The following is a 17,022-nucleotide window of genomic DNA, read 5'->3' as shown; positions in this document are numbered from 1 at the left end:
TTATATCTAGGTTTTTTCAACTCCCAGAATTCCTTCTTTAGTTTTGTAAATCCATTTACCACCAACTTTCTTGTTATTTGGTTTATCCACAAGAACCCAAGTGTCATTCTTGTGGAGTGATCGAATTTCCTCGTCCATAGCCGATTGCCGAAGGTGACTCTCATCATTCTTTTTTTTAAATGACTTCCTCAAATATAGTTAATGTGTTTGAAAAAATCAAGCACATTTAGTCATGTACAAGGGGTTTTTGTGATTTTATGCTGTACTAACTACTAACTACTAATGCAATTTGCCCAAAATAAATTTATTGAATAAACATTAAAGTTTTTATTTAATTAAATTATTATCATTTTGTTGTAAAGCAAAATGCAAAAATTTATGTGAGACGATCTCACATCATAATTTGTGAAACAGATCTCTTATTTAGGTCATCCATGAAAAATTATTACTTTTTATGCTAAGAGTATTACTTTTTATTGTGAATATCGGTAATGTTGACTCATCTCACAAATAAAAATTCGTGAGATCGTCTACAAGAGATCTGCTAAAAAAATTATTGCGAAATTGAAAATAAATTTATCGAATAAAAAATAAATAGTTTCATTTTAATTAGTTAATTTTAAAAAGTATTTTATGTTTGATATTTTATTTCAATTTCCATAAACAGGCTTCCGCAATTCAGAATAATATTTTAAAATTAAAATTTAATTAGTTTCCTATATTTTATAATTTTTAAACGATTAAAGTCTAGAATTTAATTGTAGAAAGAATTACGAAATATTATACATAAAACTCTTATATTCTAATTCAGAAAAAACCTCTCGCTTCATTTCCTTCCTTGTATACATTCTCCTATCAAACAAACCCTACGATTTTAACGACCGCAGTACTAGGATTTACACTTTCTGATCCATTGCGAAATTGAAGATGGGTTACCTCAGAAGATTGATTTCGAGGCGCGATAGAAATCAGTCTCATTGATCTTTCATCTCCAAACAATTTTCAGTTTTCAGGTACTTTTTGTGATTTCTCGAATTATTATGTTTTTTTAATTGGGATTGTGAAGTAGATTATCTTCCACGTGTGTGTTGGTTGTAAATTCTGGGTTTGAGGCCTCCTGTGTATGTAAAAGTACACAGTACCAGGATCCCAGATATGTGGATGGGAATTGGATTATTTTGGTATTTTTTCGTGGGTATGTTGTTTTACTGAATCGAAGTACGGAGCCCTCTTCACATGGTAATACAAAGTGTTTTTTTTTTGTTGAATTCAGTTTCTATTGAAATTATGTCCAGGAAATGCTATATAGAGTTTTGTTGTGTTTTTCTTCAGAAAAATTGACAGACCACAACACTCATGACTTGCTAGGAGATGCAAGTGCTGAAAGAAGAGCTGGCACCGATTGTGCCATCGAGGAATTTCCCGTACTTGATGAAACAACTGAACCCAAAATAACCCACAGCAAAGGGAAGTATAACTTGCGTAAAAGTCTAGTCTGGGACAGTGCCTTCTTTATTAGTGCAGGTACTGTTTGTCAACTGAAGATGAAATGAATAATGTTCATGGAATTGTCCGATCCACTACTTGCAGCTAGTAATTAATCTATTTTGCAATTTAGGCATTCTGGATCCAGAACAATTATCCACCATGCTCAAAGGACCAGAAAAAAGCGATAAGAAATTATTGCCTATAGTTGAAGAAGATATTTCAGGGAATGAGTCCATATCCAAATTTGAAACTGATATTTTGACTGTAGATAGTCTTGAAAATGACTTGTTTGACGACATCAGAGCTTCTGTCCAGAGATCCAATGAAAAGGCATCCAACACAACAAACTCTAGCATCAAGATAGAGACCATGGATACAGATAGCACTGCCATTTCATGTGAGCTTACAGTTCTATAATATTTCACTTTTTTTTTATCCTCGTGTGTTTTAAGGATATTTTCTTCAGATCTGTAGGTGCTTGATTGGGATGTTTCGGGTTTTCATGTAAATGTCCTCACTTCAGTAATTGGCTGTCTTTAAGTTAATTAATCCGTTGGGAGAAACTAACTTTAGGACTAGTATCTTTTATGTCTCTTATTATAAGTATGACATCATGACATCTCTTTTAGTTTCAGCTATTACTATTTAGTTTTGGAGCTTTGCACATCAAATACATGCAAGATGTTGAATCCTATAAGTAGACATGGTTAGAGATAGTACGATATTAAATTCAATATCCAGTCTTGTCACGAGCTACTATATTAAATAATACTGGTAATTTAATTTGCTTTTGCGAACAAAATAGTGTTTCCTGAATGATATTTGCGTCCAAAACGTGTATTCCTAGTTTAATGCATTAGTCTAAGCATCTAGATGAGTTGGTTTCCCGAAGGGCATATTTTAGATTTGTGTCCCAACTTAATATTTGTTTTAGTAACTTTGGAAGGTTGTCAATCCCTAGGTTTTCTCTGAGAGAAACTATTTACATTCTTTTAGAACTGCAGTTGACAAGTTTTGCTTAATGTTTATCATGTGTGAACCAAGGTTCTAAAATTTGCTAGGCATTAGTCGGTCGCAAGACCAGCTCCTAGAGCCTACGCCGCTAAGTGGATGCCACGGTATCAAAAGACTTGTAATGGTTCTTAGAATAAATTTCAGCCCAAACTTTGTTAAAATCCAATCGACACCTGGTTCATTCCTCCTGTTTCTTTTGCTTAGGGCGGGTCAGGATAATAGGCAACGCAAGAAAAATCATATAAAGGAAAAAAGTACCTTTAGGACCTGGTTCAATTTTCTTATGTGTGCAGAGGTAAGTTGACAAAGAAGATGAGAGTGGTGTGTTAAGGTAAGCGCAAGCCAACAAATCGTGTTTTTAATTGGGCTTTCAATCCCAAAAAATTAAAAGTGAAAATCTATAATTCTTTCTTATGTCATGTTATGATTTAATTGAGCTTTAAAAAATTAAAAGCCAAAAAAAATTCTCAACAAAACTTTAAAGCCTAGGATCGCCTAGGCGACCGACCGCCTAGCCTGAGTTCTAGAACACTGGTGTGAACCTAGCTTGCTTATTAAATTATTTTTGAACTAATATGATTTCGTGCACCCACTGGTGATTTTCTTGTTTATCTCGCTCGTTAAAACATTCTTGAACTGATACAATTACGATAAACAGCTCTGCAAAAGGACTACCTTGCTTCTGAAAGTAAGGTGAGTCTGGTTTTTCAACCTGAAAAGATATCTGTTTACAATAGATTTTCTGGTTCTAATTACTGGAGACTATGGCAATTCAACAGAATCCGAAACCAACTTTAAAGGAAAACAGTGGCCTGCAAATTATTAGGCTGTTAAAAAGTCAGCCGAAACAGAATATGTTGAAGATAGGATCCGGGATAGCTTTTAAGGAGGATGGTGGTCATTCACAGGTGGCACAGGTAAGTTTTTTACTCGAAACATATGATCTAATATTATGTCCTATCAAAGAAATGAACTTTGGCTGCCACCAGTTTACCATCCCATAATCACAAATAAATCTGAACAGAGCTAGCTTATCTAATTTGAACCCTATTTTTTGCCTATCCTTATTTGATAAATTATAAAAAAATATTTGATCTGACCTTGCTTCTCATGTACCCAATGACATTATGATATTTGCTTCGACAGTGTGTAATGAGGCTTGAGATCCAGTTTATGTTGAAACATTTTGTCTTCTTTTAGATCTATAACCTTCATTTATTTAATTTCCCCCTCTTTTATTGAGAAGGTTGAAATGTAGCTTCGATTATTTTATTAATTTCATAAACAGAATTTGTTCTCATTGATGACTAACACCAACAATTTATTTTAATCGTTGAAGTCTACGGCCATGAATGGTGAATCAAATTTAGTACCTAAGCCACCCAAGGCTGTCGGCAGATCGATTCTGGATTCAACAGCAGTAACAAAGCAGGATGATTTGGGGAGAATTCGTGCCAAATCTGAATGTGGAAACTCAAAACCTGGTACTGCAAAAAAACTTTAGTCATTTACTTTTGAAACATGATTAATATAGAATTAATAGTGTTTATTTGACAGTTTTGGAGAAGGTGGCTCAGCCACCAAAACCTTCCATCTTAAGTGGTGCTCAAAGGCCTTTGCCAAATCCTGCATTGCCATCCAAATCTTCTTCATTGTGTTCTTCGACTATCAGCACAGATTTAGATAGTAAATTAGATTGCACACGTGAGGGAGCTGTTCTCAGCGATGTGAAGAAATATGAAACTGGGAATGATATAAATAGTATTGTTGCCAATGAGGTGGAAGATGCGAAGAAAGTTGGAATTGGGAATGATACAAGTAGCATTTTGGCTGCTGAGGTGGAAGATACGAAGAATTCCGGTACCAACCATGATGGTAGTAGCGATGTGGATTGGAATGTGTGCGAAAATGAGATTGGTGAGTCAATCTTTGAAGATGGAATGGCCGTTAATGAAGCAGTTAACAACAAAGATATAGATAGTAAATTAGATTGCTCTCGTGTGGGAGCTGGTCTTAGCGAGAAGCAACACTTTGTCGTTAATGAACATGTGCCAGATGGTGGGTTGGAGAGCAAGCGGTTAAATAATGTTAAAAGTGCTGACGTGATGTTGCAGAGAGGATGTGGAGGAGAGTGTGTGACCGAAAAGGAAGGAGAGTATAACGTGTCAGATCTCGTATGGGGAAAGGTCAGGAGCCATCCATGGTGGCCTGGGCAAATTTTGCCACCTTCAGCGGCGTCAGATAAGGCAATGAAACATTTTAAGATAGATACTTATTTAATTGCATATTTTGGGGATCAGACATTTGCGTGGAATGAAGTGTCAAAAATGAAGCCTTTTCGGACGCATTTCTCAGAGATGGAGAAACAGAGCGATGCAGAAAAATTTTGCCGTGGTGTTGGTTATGCTTTGGATGAGGTTGCTAGGCGAGTTGAGCTCGGGCTGTCATGTCAGTGCTTACCTAAGGAGGTGCATGTTGAGATAAACTCCCAAGTTATTCAAAATGCTGGTGTCAAAGAAGAATCAAGCATTAGACATGGTGGAGACCGTTTATCAACTGCAACATCATTTGTACCTGGAGACTTTTTGCAGTTTTTAAAGACATTGGCAGAAGCACGAGTGTCAGAAACAGATAGATTGCAATTTTGGATAACGAAAGCTCAATTTTTGGCTTTCAGTCGATGGAAGGGTTGCCACCAGCTTTTGATTTTTCAGGAACATGGTGGATTGTTGGAGAATGATGCTCGATTTACTATGGAGGAGGGGGAAAGGAGTTATCGAGATTTTGTGAATGGAGGCCTTTCATATTCAATTGATGCCATTAAAGTTCAATCGAAAAAGAGAAAATTGACTGCTCAATATGTCTCTTCTCGAAAATGTAACCACTTATCAAATGACGAGCTCTCAAAGATAAAGGAAAAATCCATACCTGTCTTGGCAGCATCTGCGAACTTGAGTTTACAGGATGATGAGAAGAATGCGGTGAAGAGTGGCACAAAGACAGTTTCTGCTGGTAAAAAACGTGGACACATTAATTATGTTTCTAATGCTAATGCTAAAGCTAAAGCTAAAAGACAAAAAAGTGTGCTCAGGCCTAGAGATACATGTTCTAGTCAGGCCATGTTCAGTGGTGGTGGATCAGAAGTACGATTTAATGCTAGAAAATCTATAGTTGAGGAAATGATTCCAAGTGAGTTCAACCCTGATGAGATTCTTTTAAAGCTAAACCATGCTGCAATAAATCCCAGGCGAGGGTATTTCATCTTAACTCCTATCATTGGCTTGCTTCGTCAAATCCGATACTCAGCATGCCTGGAAAAACCACATTTACAAAATCTGAATAACCATTCTGAGAAGTTTGAGAACAAAAATACATTCAGCTTGGAGGCTACAGTTCTTCGTTTTGAAGGGACCAAGGACTCATACTGGACTGATAGAATTATTCAAGGCTGTTCTCGAGAACAGGTGATGCTCAAACCAAAAAAGGCTGCTACGAAGGATGCCTCTGGTGCTGAATTAGAGGCCAGCATCGGTATGATTGCAACCTTGGACAATCAAAAGCAAGGAGATTCTGTTAGTCTTCATTGTGAAGCAGAAAACTCATCTACTCAAGTTGATGAAGGATCTGAGGAATATTTTCCTACTGCTTTACTCCTTAATTTTACAAATCTAGATTCCATTCCACCAGCTGAGAATCTGAACGAGATATTCAGGCGTTATGGACCTTTGGATGAGACAGAGACTAAAATATTAAATAAAAGCAAGCGGGCAAAGGTTGTCTTTAAGAGAAGAGCAGATGCTGAAGCTGCTTTTAGCAGTGCAGGGAAGTACAGTATTTTTGGGCCTTCACTCCTAAGTTACCGCCTTCACTATGTTGCTAGTAAACCCTGTGCAGCCTCAAAGGGGAGAAGAAACGCACATCCATGAGAAGCTTTGCATTTTGAATTTTATGGGCATCACTAGGCATTTCATGTTTTCATAAGATCCAATATTTACCGCACACGTTGGGCTAAATATTAGAAGGGAGTGCACATATGTTTGATATAGCAGCTGACCTATTGTTTCATTAGATTATTTTTGCTTAGACAGTAGACTTTAGTACGTTATTTGACCCCAAAATCAACTTGTACAAGTAAATTCCCGTTTGGTGTTAAATTTATTTCAATGTTTTATTCGTTGGTGGTTTTAAAAGTTGTTTGGGTTGTGCATGAAATATATAGAACTATTCTTGTACTGAATATGCTGCTTTATGTTCTTTGTTTAATTTATCGTTCTCTTTATGATTCTTGTTGACCTACAGGCGGCATATTCAGTATCTGACTTGCACAGCAAATCCTTGAAGGTGAACCAATATTGCCTTCCCTTCCTTTCTCTCTGTCTTTTTTTTTTGTTTCCATTCTCCCTTTGCTGTGTCGTTGTATGAATGAATTTTGATTAAAACATTTTATTTATTTTTCAAAAGTTTATCATGAGTTTAGAGAATGAATATTTTTTTTTTCAAAAAGTAAAAATTATTGTTACTTATTAGATTAATAAATTTTGATTAAAATTTTATTTATTTTTTAAAAAATGGGAAATTGATTATTCTAACCCATTTCAACTGATTTCTATTATTAGCTGTTGTGTTCGTCCAAAGGCGATAGAAAAGCTGGTTTATCTGCAACAAAGCTAGCAGATTCCTTAGATGCATCAAGAAATCCATTATCACAGATTATCCTCGTCGGGAAAATCACGTTCAAAGTGTCATCTACATGCATGAAAAATCATTTTATCGAAATATCTCGACTGCTCTTCAATCCCAGAGAATACAAGAAAAAAAATGAGTTGAATCTTATGAACCATATGAATTGCATTTAAAAGTTGCTCCACTTTTTCTTGTCCATGTTTCTGTAAATATGTCAGATTAGGCAGTTGAAACAAGCTGTCCGTTGAATTGCCATGCTCTTTTTCATGAAGGTATGGCTGCTGGAAGAATGAGATCATGTGCAGAGGCACAGAGCGTGGTTAGCCGTAAAGAAAGTGTTATTTCATCATACTGGTGCCTTGTGTAAATTTTTTTATAATTGACATGTTTGTTTCATCTAAGTGGTTTATCGAATCTCTGCAGGAGTATTATATTCTCCAAGACATAGTTTGGTACACATGATAGGATAAACATGTGATATATAATATAAAGATAAGTTAAGGATAAATAATACGTAGGATATTATATTTAATGTTTTGTATGATTTTAATAAGAGTGATTAAATTTATATATTAGATTGTAATGACAAAATTAACCTTATTATAATAAATTTTATAATTTCAAAGTTGTTGCTTGAGTCCATATTTTTTATATGTTAATGCATCGATAGTGCTTGCATGATTTATTTATTTTTACCTAATTTTATATATTATATAATATGATAATTGAACTCTTGATTTTGTGACTCAAGTCAAATATCAATTTTTAAGGTTAATCAAGTGATACTAATAATTTTATTGATATTTGTAAAAATTATTTATATAATTATCTCGAATTCATTTATATAATTATCATATTATATAATATATAAAAATAAATAAAAATATTTATTTGATTTTAATTTCTATCCACTAGCATAGATTTATAAAAATCATTTATAAATTGAGTACAATTAAATCATTTGTAGTGTATTTTATCATTAAATTAAAATTATCACACCTAATAGAAGAGACATTTTATCCTTCTAAAAAATTATTTATCAAGTGTATCATGGACTTTTTAAAAAGATACCAAACATGGATAATGATGATTATTTATCAATCTCTCTCTTATCCATGTACAAATATGCCCAAAAGTTTAAATTGTCAAACTCTACTTGTATCCCCTATAGCTGTCGCAGCTAGGTTGTCTGTTTCTATCGAACTTTCGAACAAAAGAACCTTCATTTGCAAGGATTTTAAACTCGTGGACTACTTATGCACCATGTCAGCTTTACAAATCCGTTCAAAACCTTAAATCATTGCCAACGATGATTTGTATATGTAACATTGTCTCGTTTCCGACTCATTGAAAACCTTAAATGCTCCGACTGTGACGACAAAAGTGGGGAAGATGACAAGTTGGATAAACTACATCAGAACTGGAGCATTACGACTACGGAGAATACAAACATCATGACCAAGGAATTAATCTTCTCGATGCAAGTCTATCACCAAGTAGGGTAATCTTCCAGCAATCAGCTTGTAGCACGAATACAGATAGCTTTTTCGGCACAACTGCAAAGAATAAGCGCAAGATCAGAAATTTTTGAATGTGTGCTTTGTGCAAGCTCGTGAATCAGAACATGTTCCACAATATGCAAAGAACATCCCGAAGAGCAGGGCCCAGCAAGCCACTCACATAACATATCTAAGGAATTAAATGTTTTCTGTATGCTTCAGTTTAGCATGAGGGCAAGCGCCTTCAAGTATCTGAACTAAAAGTCAGGCAACAAGAATACACAGCATGGATAATTGGAAATATCTGAAGAAGAAGTGTAGATCTAGATATGATCTAGGGGCCACTTTCCCAGTATTATCCTGGACTCTTAATGTCATTTAATTTGAGACATAGCATTTGAACTCTTCTTTTGACAATCAACCGAGCGGACCAAGATGGAAAGTACAAACACAAAACTGGTGCTTGAAGAAACAAGCATCAAGATCAACTTCTTATCATAGAAATTACAGACGAACTAAACCAGTACATAAATACACACATGCAAAAAGCATAGCAGCTCACTCTTTAGCAAGCAAGACAGCAGATCAAACTGCATGAAATTAAAGGATGCAATTACCAAAAACATGTGTTGATAATAGGAAAATGAACCAAAGCCAAAAGAAACTCGGAGATATAGGGCACCACCTCTGAATTTGTTGTCCTGGGTAATAATTCCAAATGTCTGCTCAGTTTCTCGGATCATGATGCCATATGTTCCAATGTTGGCAACTATTTTACACCTAACAACTAAAAAAATTAAAAAGAAAGTAAATACCACATGACAGGAGTATAATGATGCAATAAACCTCATTACTACATTAGAACTATAGTTGGTCTACTGACAGTATCCCAAAAACACTGAAATGTCTTGCGAATTAACAGCGTCGAACAGAAGATTATCAGATCAAGCAAAGTTCCAAAACACTGTGGGGTCTCTTAGCACAGACTGAAAGCTACTTGGGCAGAAAGTTATTTTTCTAACCTAAAATGGTAGCACCATGAAGATCTGCATTGAGAAAACACTGAGCCAACTGATCTTTCCTGTCAGGGCATCCAATCACACAAAAATCAATATCGTATATGAGATGATATAATAACAAATAATAAATGAAAAAAATCAAATTGCCACTAACCCAACATTATTCAGAAGTCGCGATGTGTAAGATTTCCACTTTTCATGCATAGACTTGAAGATTTCGAAGCTGAAACCAAGTCAAACTATATGAGAATTGCTAACAGAATCAATGAAATCTTAGTAACCAACCTCACAAATTTATATGATTACTTGATGAATTATCATTAGTTATACTAATTAGATTATAACTTAGCAGGAGCACTGACATTACATGGCCAGGAGGTCCAGGACGTAAATTTTAATTCAGAATTTCAGATTATGCGCATGCCAGAAAGAAGCCTACAGTGTTTTGTCAAAAGACGCTAAAGACCTAGGCCTCAAAATTTTCGCTCAATTAACTACTCCAGATAAGCCAAATATGTTTTTCCTTTAATTGTGCCTAAATATTTTTATATCCCAGTTGCATAGTTCCATGAGAATGAAAAGCAAATGATGGGCATTTTGTCCTAAGAATTAGAAGCACTGAGAGTTGAGGAACGTCGAAACAAAATTATATCAAGTCCTGTGAAAACATATATAAACTTAAGTAAACACTATAACCATACAATTTCCCTATTGAAAGAACGTTTCTTGCTTGTTTGATTTATTATACTGCTACAAGAAAAGACATCAAGAAAATCAAAACAGAAATCTATCTTGCAATCACAAAGCTAATATCCTTGACTGAGTACAGGAAAAATGTGTAACAAAGCAGGGAAATTTGAGTACCAAGAAAAAGATACAAAAGGACCAACGGACTCACTTATGGAATTCTTCTGGCATGTCAAATGTTCCCTTCTTCTTATGCTGCTTCAAGGACATGTGCTTTTTGGAGCGCTTTGAGCAATTCTGACGGGCCTGGACATGAGAATGGTTGGAGAAGCCACGCTTTTCGACATAATTATCAAGGAGTATTGTCTTCTCAATTCTTATACTTTTGGATCCCTGAATGTACTTCTGAGCGGAATCTCCATGTTGAAATAGATCATGCAAGATATGATCCACTGTGGCCTTTTTATCAGAAATCTGCATATACAAGAGCAAGTTAAAAAGTAGTGGAAATATAATGAATTCCTGTCTCATGAGTATCAGCATAAAACTTCTACAAAAATCAAAATTCACAGAGACAGGCTATAGTCAAGACTGAAGAGTCACCTGGTTACAAGATGGTAGCAGTTTTTCATTCACAAAATGAGAAAGTTCAAAGTATGCTGGCTCATTTACTTCCACATCTGCAAATTAGAATATATACAACTTGAATTACAACATTGCCAAACTTATTTTCCCCATGCATATAGAAACAGGAATCACCATATACAAGCGTACCTTGTTTTGAAGTATGACCAGAGAAACCAATATTGTCTGCAAGCATTAGGAAGCAGCTCAATGAGGAATAACAAACTCATACATAAATGAGTTTCACACAAATATATTTGAAGTTCATTTGCAAGAAGTATTACGTGCCACATACATGATCCTATTATCACTTCTTTATATTACCCCCAACAAGTTAAAACACATCCACAATTTGTGCGGTAAGGGCAAGGAGCCAACTTACAAATTTTATGAAACAAACTACAGAGATTCAGTCATTTCACCAAGCTTATGTAATCTACTTTTGTCTTTTGACATAGACATTAGGTACCTTAATCAGTTGCACATGACATTATTATAAGGTCATCAAACATACCCTAGAATGTGCTAAATCTGAAAAGTATTTTATCTCTAGACTTTGGACAGTTCAACAAATGAATTAAATATAGAAATTTTGCAGTCTCACCAATTAACCATTATTCGTTAAAAACAAAAACAAAAGCAAAAAAGGTAAAAACAAAATAAACCTTTTCTAGAAGGGGTCTTTAAGGAAGGTTTTATAACCACATTATCTGCAGGTGGACACTTGACATCAGCTGTAACTGGATTCGTATCTTCCATTGGCCTTTTTTTGGTCTTCTGTTGTTGTGCATGAAATTCTTCCTTTGCTTGTGCAAACCTTCGCTCCAGGGCTTCCAGTGTTCGTTTCTTTTGATCCTCCATTGTTGTCCCACTAACAAAATTTTATAAAGTAAACACCACTTCAACGGAATAGAACTGGATAGTTAACATCAAATGAAGTTCAATCAAATAAAGGAAAAAAACAATAATACAAATGTAAAAGCAACAGTCAAACAATTAATAACCCTTCTGAAAAAATCGAATATGGTATCACTGAAAAAATAAAGCCACCGACAGTTTATGTGATGCGAAACTCATCAAACTACAAAACCAAGGATAAAAATTACAAGATTAATATTAATTGGATCATCTTCACAAAAATCTATAAACATAAAATATAGCTTAACTTAGCAGATAGCCACATACACGGTAAATTCTTAATCCTCACTATTTTGTTTACTGTTTATGGGGTAACAATAGAACCAGATAATAAATTAATTCCTATACAATTAATCCTACTTAGTTCCTCTAAAATTCAACTAAAATAGCATCAAAAGCCCAGACTTCACAATGTTTTGAATTGTTGGAATTTTGAACGAAGATTGGCTGATGATAGCTCTAAGGCATCAAAAATTTAATCCTTTAATTATTAAGGTCTCGAAAAACTTAAACTAATATTTTTAAAATTCAAAGGTAAAAATTAAAAGCTAAAAAAAGAATTTAAGATGTTTATTTTTTGCCAAAGCTTAATTTAAGGTCTTCCTGAGTGAAAGTGCAACCTTTTCAAATCAAATAAATGTTCTCATACTACTCTCAAAAACATAATTTTTACAAGCTTAAGGTACTTTTTTCGACTACATTCACTTCTATAAAACATCAGGTCACAGCTGCAGCAGGGCTGCTCATGTGCGACCTTTGTTGGGGAAGTTTTGGACACATTTGAGCATTATGGATCCTTTCTCGACTATATTCTCAATCCTAACAAAACTCTAAAACAGTCATTTAAATGTTCAAAGACCAAAAATTGGTTAGAGTAGGCTGCGTGCATTTTTAAAATCAAAACATTCAAAGTCTACCCATAACGACCGAGATGTACCTTAACGGTATCTTCATCTAAATATATTTTGTTCTGAAATTTTTTTCGATTGCAAAGACAAAATATATTTTCATTGAATAAACACTCGGAATGACTCAAGTGCAAATGTTACAAACGACTTTACACCAACACAATATTCATCGTTAGAAATTCATTCTCCAACCGACAATACATTCAATTTCTAGCGTTATCCATTTTATACTACAAAAGAATAAATAAGATATATTTTAGTTAATCGCTATCATTTACTCATTAATTAAAAAAATTAATATATGAACTCCTTAGTTCTCATTCAACAACAGATTTAATAATTTTAATGTTGGCAATTTATATAAATTAAATTATATAATATTCTAATAAAAAATTAAACATGTAATATATATTATTCAATTTCTAAATAATATGCAATAAAAATAAATCAAACTATGTATAAATCTACAAGCAAACTTACAACACGATCGTAGAAGACGTCGAAGCACTGTGCACGCGCAAATAAATCAGCTAGAAAGTTGCACTACACACAAACAAAATTTATGATTTTAACAAACACTAAGAAATTTATCAAGAACTGAAGCTAAAAAAATTACCCAAACTCGAAATTAAAATCGCCTAGAGAAAATTTTATTGCAGAATGAAAACGGTGTGGCGGGTCAGCACCTCGGATAGAAACGGAGAGGAAATATTTATAGAAAAATTGCGACGATGTTTTAAAAACCGTCGCCAAACCGTCGCTAATAAGCGACGGTTATAATTAAACCGTCCGACGGATTATTCCGTCGCTAAGTAATCTGGATCGGCGACAGTTTTTAAACCGTCGCTACTAAACCAAGAGTTAGCGACAGTTTATGAGTAAACCGTCGCAAAAATTCCGTCGCTTTTATTTATTGATAAAATAAAATAAAAAGAAAAGTGTTTTAAAATGTTTGCCGGTTGTTTTTATAAGTTCCCCGTGTTGATGAACTCCAAAAACAATATATAAAGGGTCATACTATCCAAATGGTTTAAAGAGACGGAGAAAGAAATACCCATGATCCTGATCTATGCATTGTAAAGAAAATATTTTTTGGCCATCATTTTTTCACATTTCATTTTCCAGTCAAAGTCCAAAAAGACAACTGAGATCACAGAGTATCAAAATGATTTACCCAACTTCAATAGCAACAAAAATGGCTCGTTAATTGGTTATACGTGTAAATTTGGTCATCTCACAATGGTGGTAACTTTGATGATGCCATTTCTCGTTGTGCTTGAATTCAGGAGCTTTTGGATTCTTTTTGTTTGATCGTTTATCCCACCATTTATACGGATTCTCCACCACTTCTTCCAAGAACCATCCCCCTTCTCATTCCTTTTTCTTTCATAGTCCATGGACTTGTTGGTTGTATCTTGGCATAGATTGGTTTCACAACAAACTCCACTTTTCCAAGTCCAGCCAACACCCATTCTGGAGCCCCATTGATCCAAAGACACTCACGAGTTGCCTTATGTTTAAAATCTGGGAATTTTTCTTTAACCAATCTGTTAGATTTGTGCCAACGATAATCCCACCATTGCATGATAAGATCCCTCCAAGAATCCCCATCTTTATGTTTGCTATCAGTCTCTCCCCTTAACTCCTTTCCTTTTTCCAGTTTAGAATTATCGTTGAAGACCATTCGGCCTTTGTTTCCACCTGGAGAAGACTCAGCTGGTGTTGCTGTCTCATAATCATAAAAAACTGGTGGTTTAACAAAATCCTGAGCAGAATTCCCGTAATCCCTTTCATTTTTCCTGTACAAACTCTTCATCTTCGGGCGTTCTAATGAGTCCCTCCACGCCGGATCCAGAGCTATATGACTTTTGCCTCCATCATCGCCACTTTCAGAAGAAATGTTCACCTCTAACTTCTCAGCCACGGGATAAAAAGACTTACAATTTCTACACCAGAAGTTGAGACCTCTTTTTTCTTCCTCTCATAATTCAAAATAGTCATTTTCAATCCCTCCACAAAGTGAGATTTTCGGCCACAACATGAAACTTTCCAAGACTCTCGCTCAACACGAATGGCATTGAATCAAAACTCAGCTGCCCACAAACAAAAACACAATCATTCTCCTTCACATGACGAGCCACAACATGAGCCAAATTACCCTCAAACACAATAGGAATCAACAAAGACTTCTTATCGACGTCTTGCGAAATGACTGCGGCAGCCCATAAACAAAAACACAATATGCATTGAGGAGACAATCCTGGAACAACTTTCGAAGTCTCTACTCCTGCTCTTAGTTTTGGGCTATAGGTTGAGTTGATAGAGGGGCCAGTATAAACGAATGATCCGCACTCGCTTTCAAATTTCAACAAGTATCCCATTACTACACATGCTTTATAAATACTTTAACCCGCATTGATTAGTATTTCGTTTTCTGCTGTTTGTTCGTCTTGGCTATAGCGTGGACTGAAAATATTCTGTAAGTGAAGGTCTTCTCTGAATCACTGCATTTGAACTGGCTTGAGCTTTGATTTTCTTTTGAAAACTTTTCATATACTGCAATGGAATTATATGTGATGTAACTGGTGTAAAAGAAGCATTTTACCTTAATTTCAGTTTTAGAAATTGTGTCATCTGTTCCATGCCCTCCCCCTCCTCTTATGTCTGGATTTGGAATCCTCGTGTTGGCTAATCGTGTTTTTTGTTTTTGGCTTTTCTTTTGTATTTTTCTTTCAAATTTGTTGGGATGTTGGGTTTGAGTAAGAACAAGGTTCTAAGCGCGGACGTCGAACTCCAAGCTTAAGCGAGATTAGCACACGCTGAAGCGTAAAAATCGTTTTTTATTTTTTATTTTTAGTGTAATTGTAATTATATCAAACTTATAAATAGATAAAGTAATGCATAAATATGATAAATTTAAGTCTGATGCATGAATTCTCATATTTATAAAAGCATAAAAATCACAAAATTGCAATCTTTATTTGTTTTTGCAACTCTACCACATTAAAAATACTAAATATTTGTCAAATCATTATCAGACATGCTTAATCATAATTAAAATTTTAAAATAAACATCTAAATTATAAACCTAATTTATTATTTTAAAATAAAAAACATATATTCAAAATAAAAATAAAAAAATAAATAGATGCGATTAATTGTACTTAAGCACATTTAATTAAATACCTTAATTACACTTAATTCTATCAAACTACAGTTTAATCGTTTTTTCGGTTTTTCTTCAAAGCAGGATATTTTTGTCGAGCTTCAAGCTTAAGCGGGTTTTTTCATAACACTGAATAAGAACAAGAAATTTGTTTTCTGGTTTGAATAAATTCTATATTCTTATCCTTTTTTTTTGTCGCTCACTCGCTGGTCCCTTTTCGGATCACCAGCCAGATTGATTGACCCCTTCACACTTCTGGAGTCACCGAGGGCGTACGTTGTTTTGTCTTTTTTTCAAAAGAAAGTGAAGTGTTCTTTGTACTAAAAAAATTGTTAATACTCTATTGTTTTATTATTTTAATAATTAAACATTATTGCCTTTGCGCATTGCTTCTACAAATATGTGTGCGCATGTACCTCCTTTTCAAATCTCAAGATTTTTGTACCTTAAGACATCTCTGAAGCTGCACTAAAATAGTGTAAAATCTTTGTCTTTCAACGGGGACAACGCTATTTTGGGCATCTCCAAGACTGCATTAAAATGGTGTAAAGGCTTTCTTCTTCCAACAAAATAGCGCAGCCCCTCTTCCCTGCGCCAGCCAATTTGATTGTGGTTTGTTTGTTTTTTTTTTTCTTTTTTTATTGGTATTTATTATAAATATTTGTATTAAAAATTATAAATATTATTTAAATAATAGTATAATATTTATTGTATTACTTTAATAATTAGATGTTTAATCATATAATTTTAAAAATAATAATTGTTGCTTTTTAAAAAAATATTTATTTATTTATGTTAATTATTATTAATTAAGGACTAATTTGATTTAATGATTTATAATTAATATAATTTTAATACAAATGCAAAAAAATTAATATAACAATACAATTCATAAATAAATTGAAAAAGATAATCGAAATATAAATACAACTTGAAACACATAATTCAAATACAAATACAAAGACTTGAAGTAAATGCGTTGGAGATAAAAAGAATATTTCGAGAATATCCTTGAA

The 17,022-nt window shown here is 34.2% G+C and overlaps 2 protein-coding genes and 1 pseudogene across 5 annotated transcripts; 1 reads left to right on the top strand and 2 right to left on the bottom strand.

Moving 5' to 3' along the window:
* The first annotated feature begins 792 nt into the window (after window positions 1-792).
* Window positions 793-6,682, top strand: LOC142548540 (PWWP domain-containing protein 5-like). 4 transcript variants are annotated; one of them, XM_075656911.1, is made up of 8 exons: window positions 813-1,013; window positions 1,133-1,239; window positions 1,333-1,524; window positions 1,619-1,885; window positions 3,161-3,195; window positions 3,282-3,419; window positions 3,842-3,986; window positions 4,060-6,682. In XM_075656911.1, exons 4-8 carry the CDS (start codon window positions 1,648-1,650, stop codon window positions 6,426-6,428), a joined length of 2,925 nt encoding a protein of 974 aa, XP_075513026.1. In that variant the 5' UTR covers window positions 813-1,013; window positions 1,133-1,239; window positions 1,333-1,524; window positions 1,619-1,647; the 3' UTR covers window positions 6,429-6,682. The 4 variants fall into 4 exon arrangements, with proteins under 4 accessions (XP_075513025.1, XP_075513026.1, XP_075513028.1 ...); XM_075656910.1 differs by lacking the exon at window positions 1,133-1,239 and having other exon boundaries at window positions 793-1,013; XM_075656913.1 differs by lacking the exon at window positions 1,133-1,239 and having other exon boundaries at window positions 1,369-1,524.
* A 1,774-nt stretch (window positions 6,683-8,456) lies between these two features.
* LOC142548539 (ribonuclease MRP protein subunit POP4) lies at window positions 8,457-13,505 on the bottom strand. Its single transcript, XM_075656909.1, has 10 exons — window positions 13,457-13,505; window positions 13,321-13,347; window positions 11,680-11,885; window positions 11,165-11,200; window positions 10,994-11,070; window positions 10,602-10,864; window positions 9,858-9,926; window positions 9,707-9,765; window positions 9,370-9,471; window positions 8,457-8,741 (listed from the first exon to the last, which is right to left on the bottom strand). Exons 3-10 carry the CDS (start codon window positions 11,873-11,875, stop codon window positions 8,638-8,640), a joined length of 906 nt encoding a protein of 301 aa, XP_075513024.1. The 5' UTR covers window positions 11,876-11,885; window positions 13,321-13,347; window positions 13,457-13,505; the 3' UTR covers window positions 8,457-8,637.
* A 538-nt stretch (window positions 13,506-14,043) lies between these two features.
* LOC142548351 (protein OSB3, chloroplastic/mitochondrial-like) lies at window positions 14,044-15,593 on the bottom strand (annotated as a pseudogene).
* Between the last annotated feature and the right edge of the window lie 1,429 nt (window positions 15,594-17,022).

This window comes from Primulina tabacum, chromosome 6 (genome assembly GCF_025594145.1).
Source record: "Primulina tabacum isolate GXHZ01 chromosome 6, ASM2559414v2, whole genome shotgun sequence".
NCBI lineage: Eukaryota > Viridiplantae > Streptophyta > Magnoliopsida > Lamiales > Gesneriaceae > Primulina > Primulina tabacum.
Note: the sequence above shows the minus strand (reverse complement) of the source record. Positions and strands in the feature narration are given on the sequence as shown.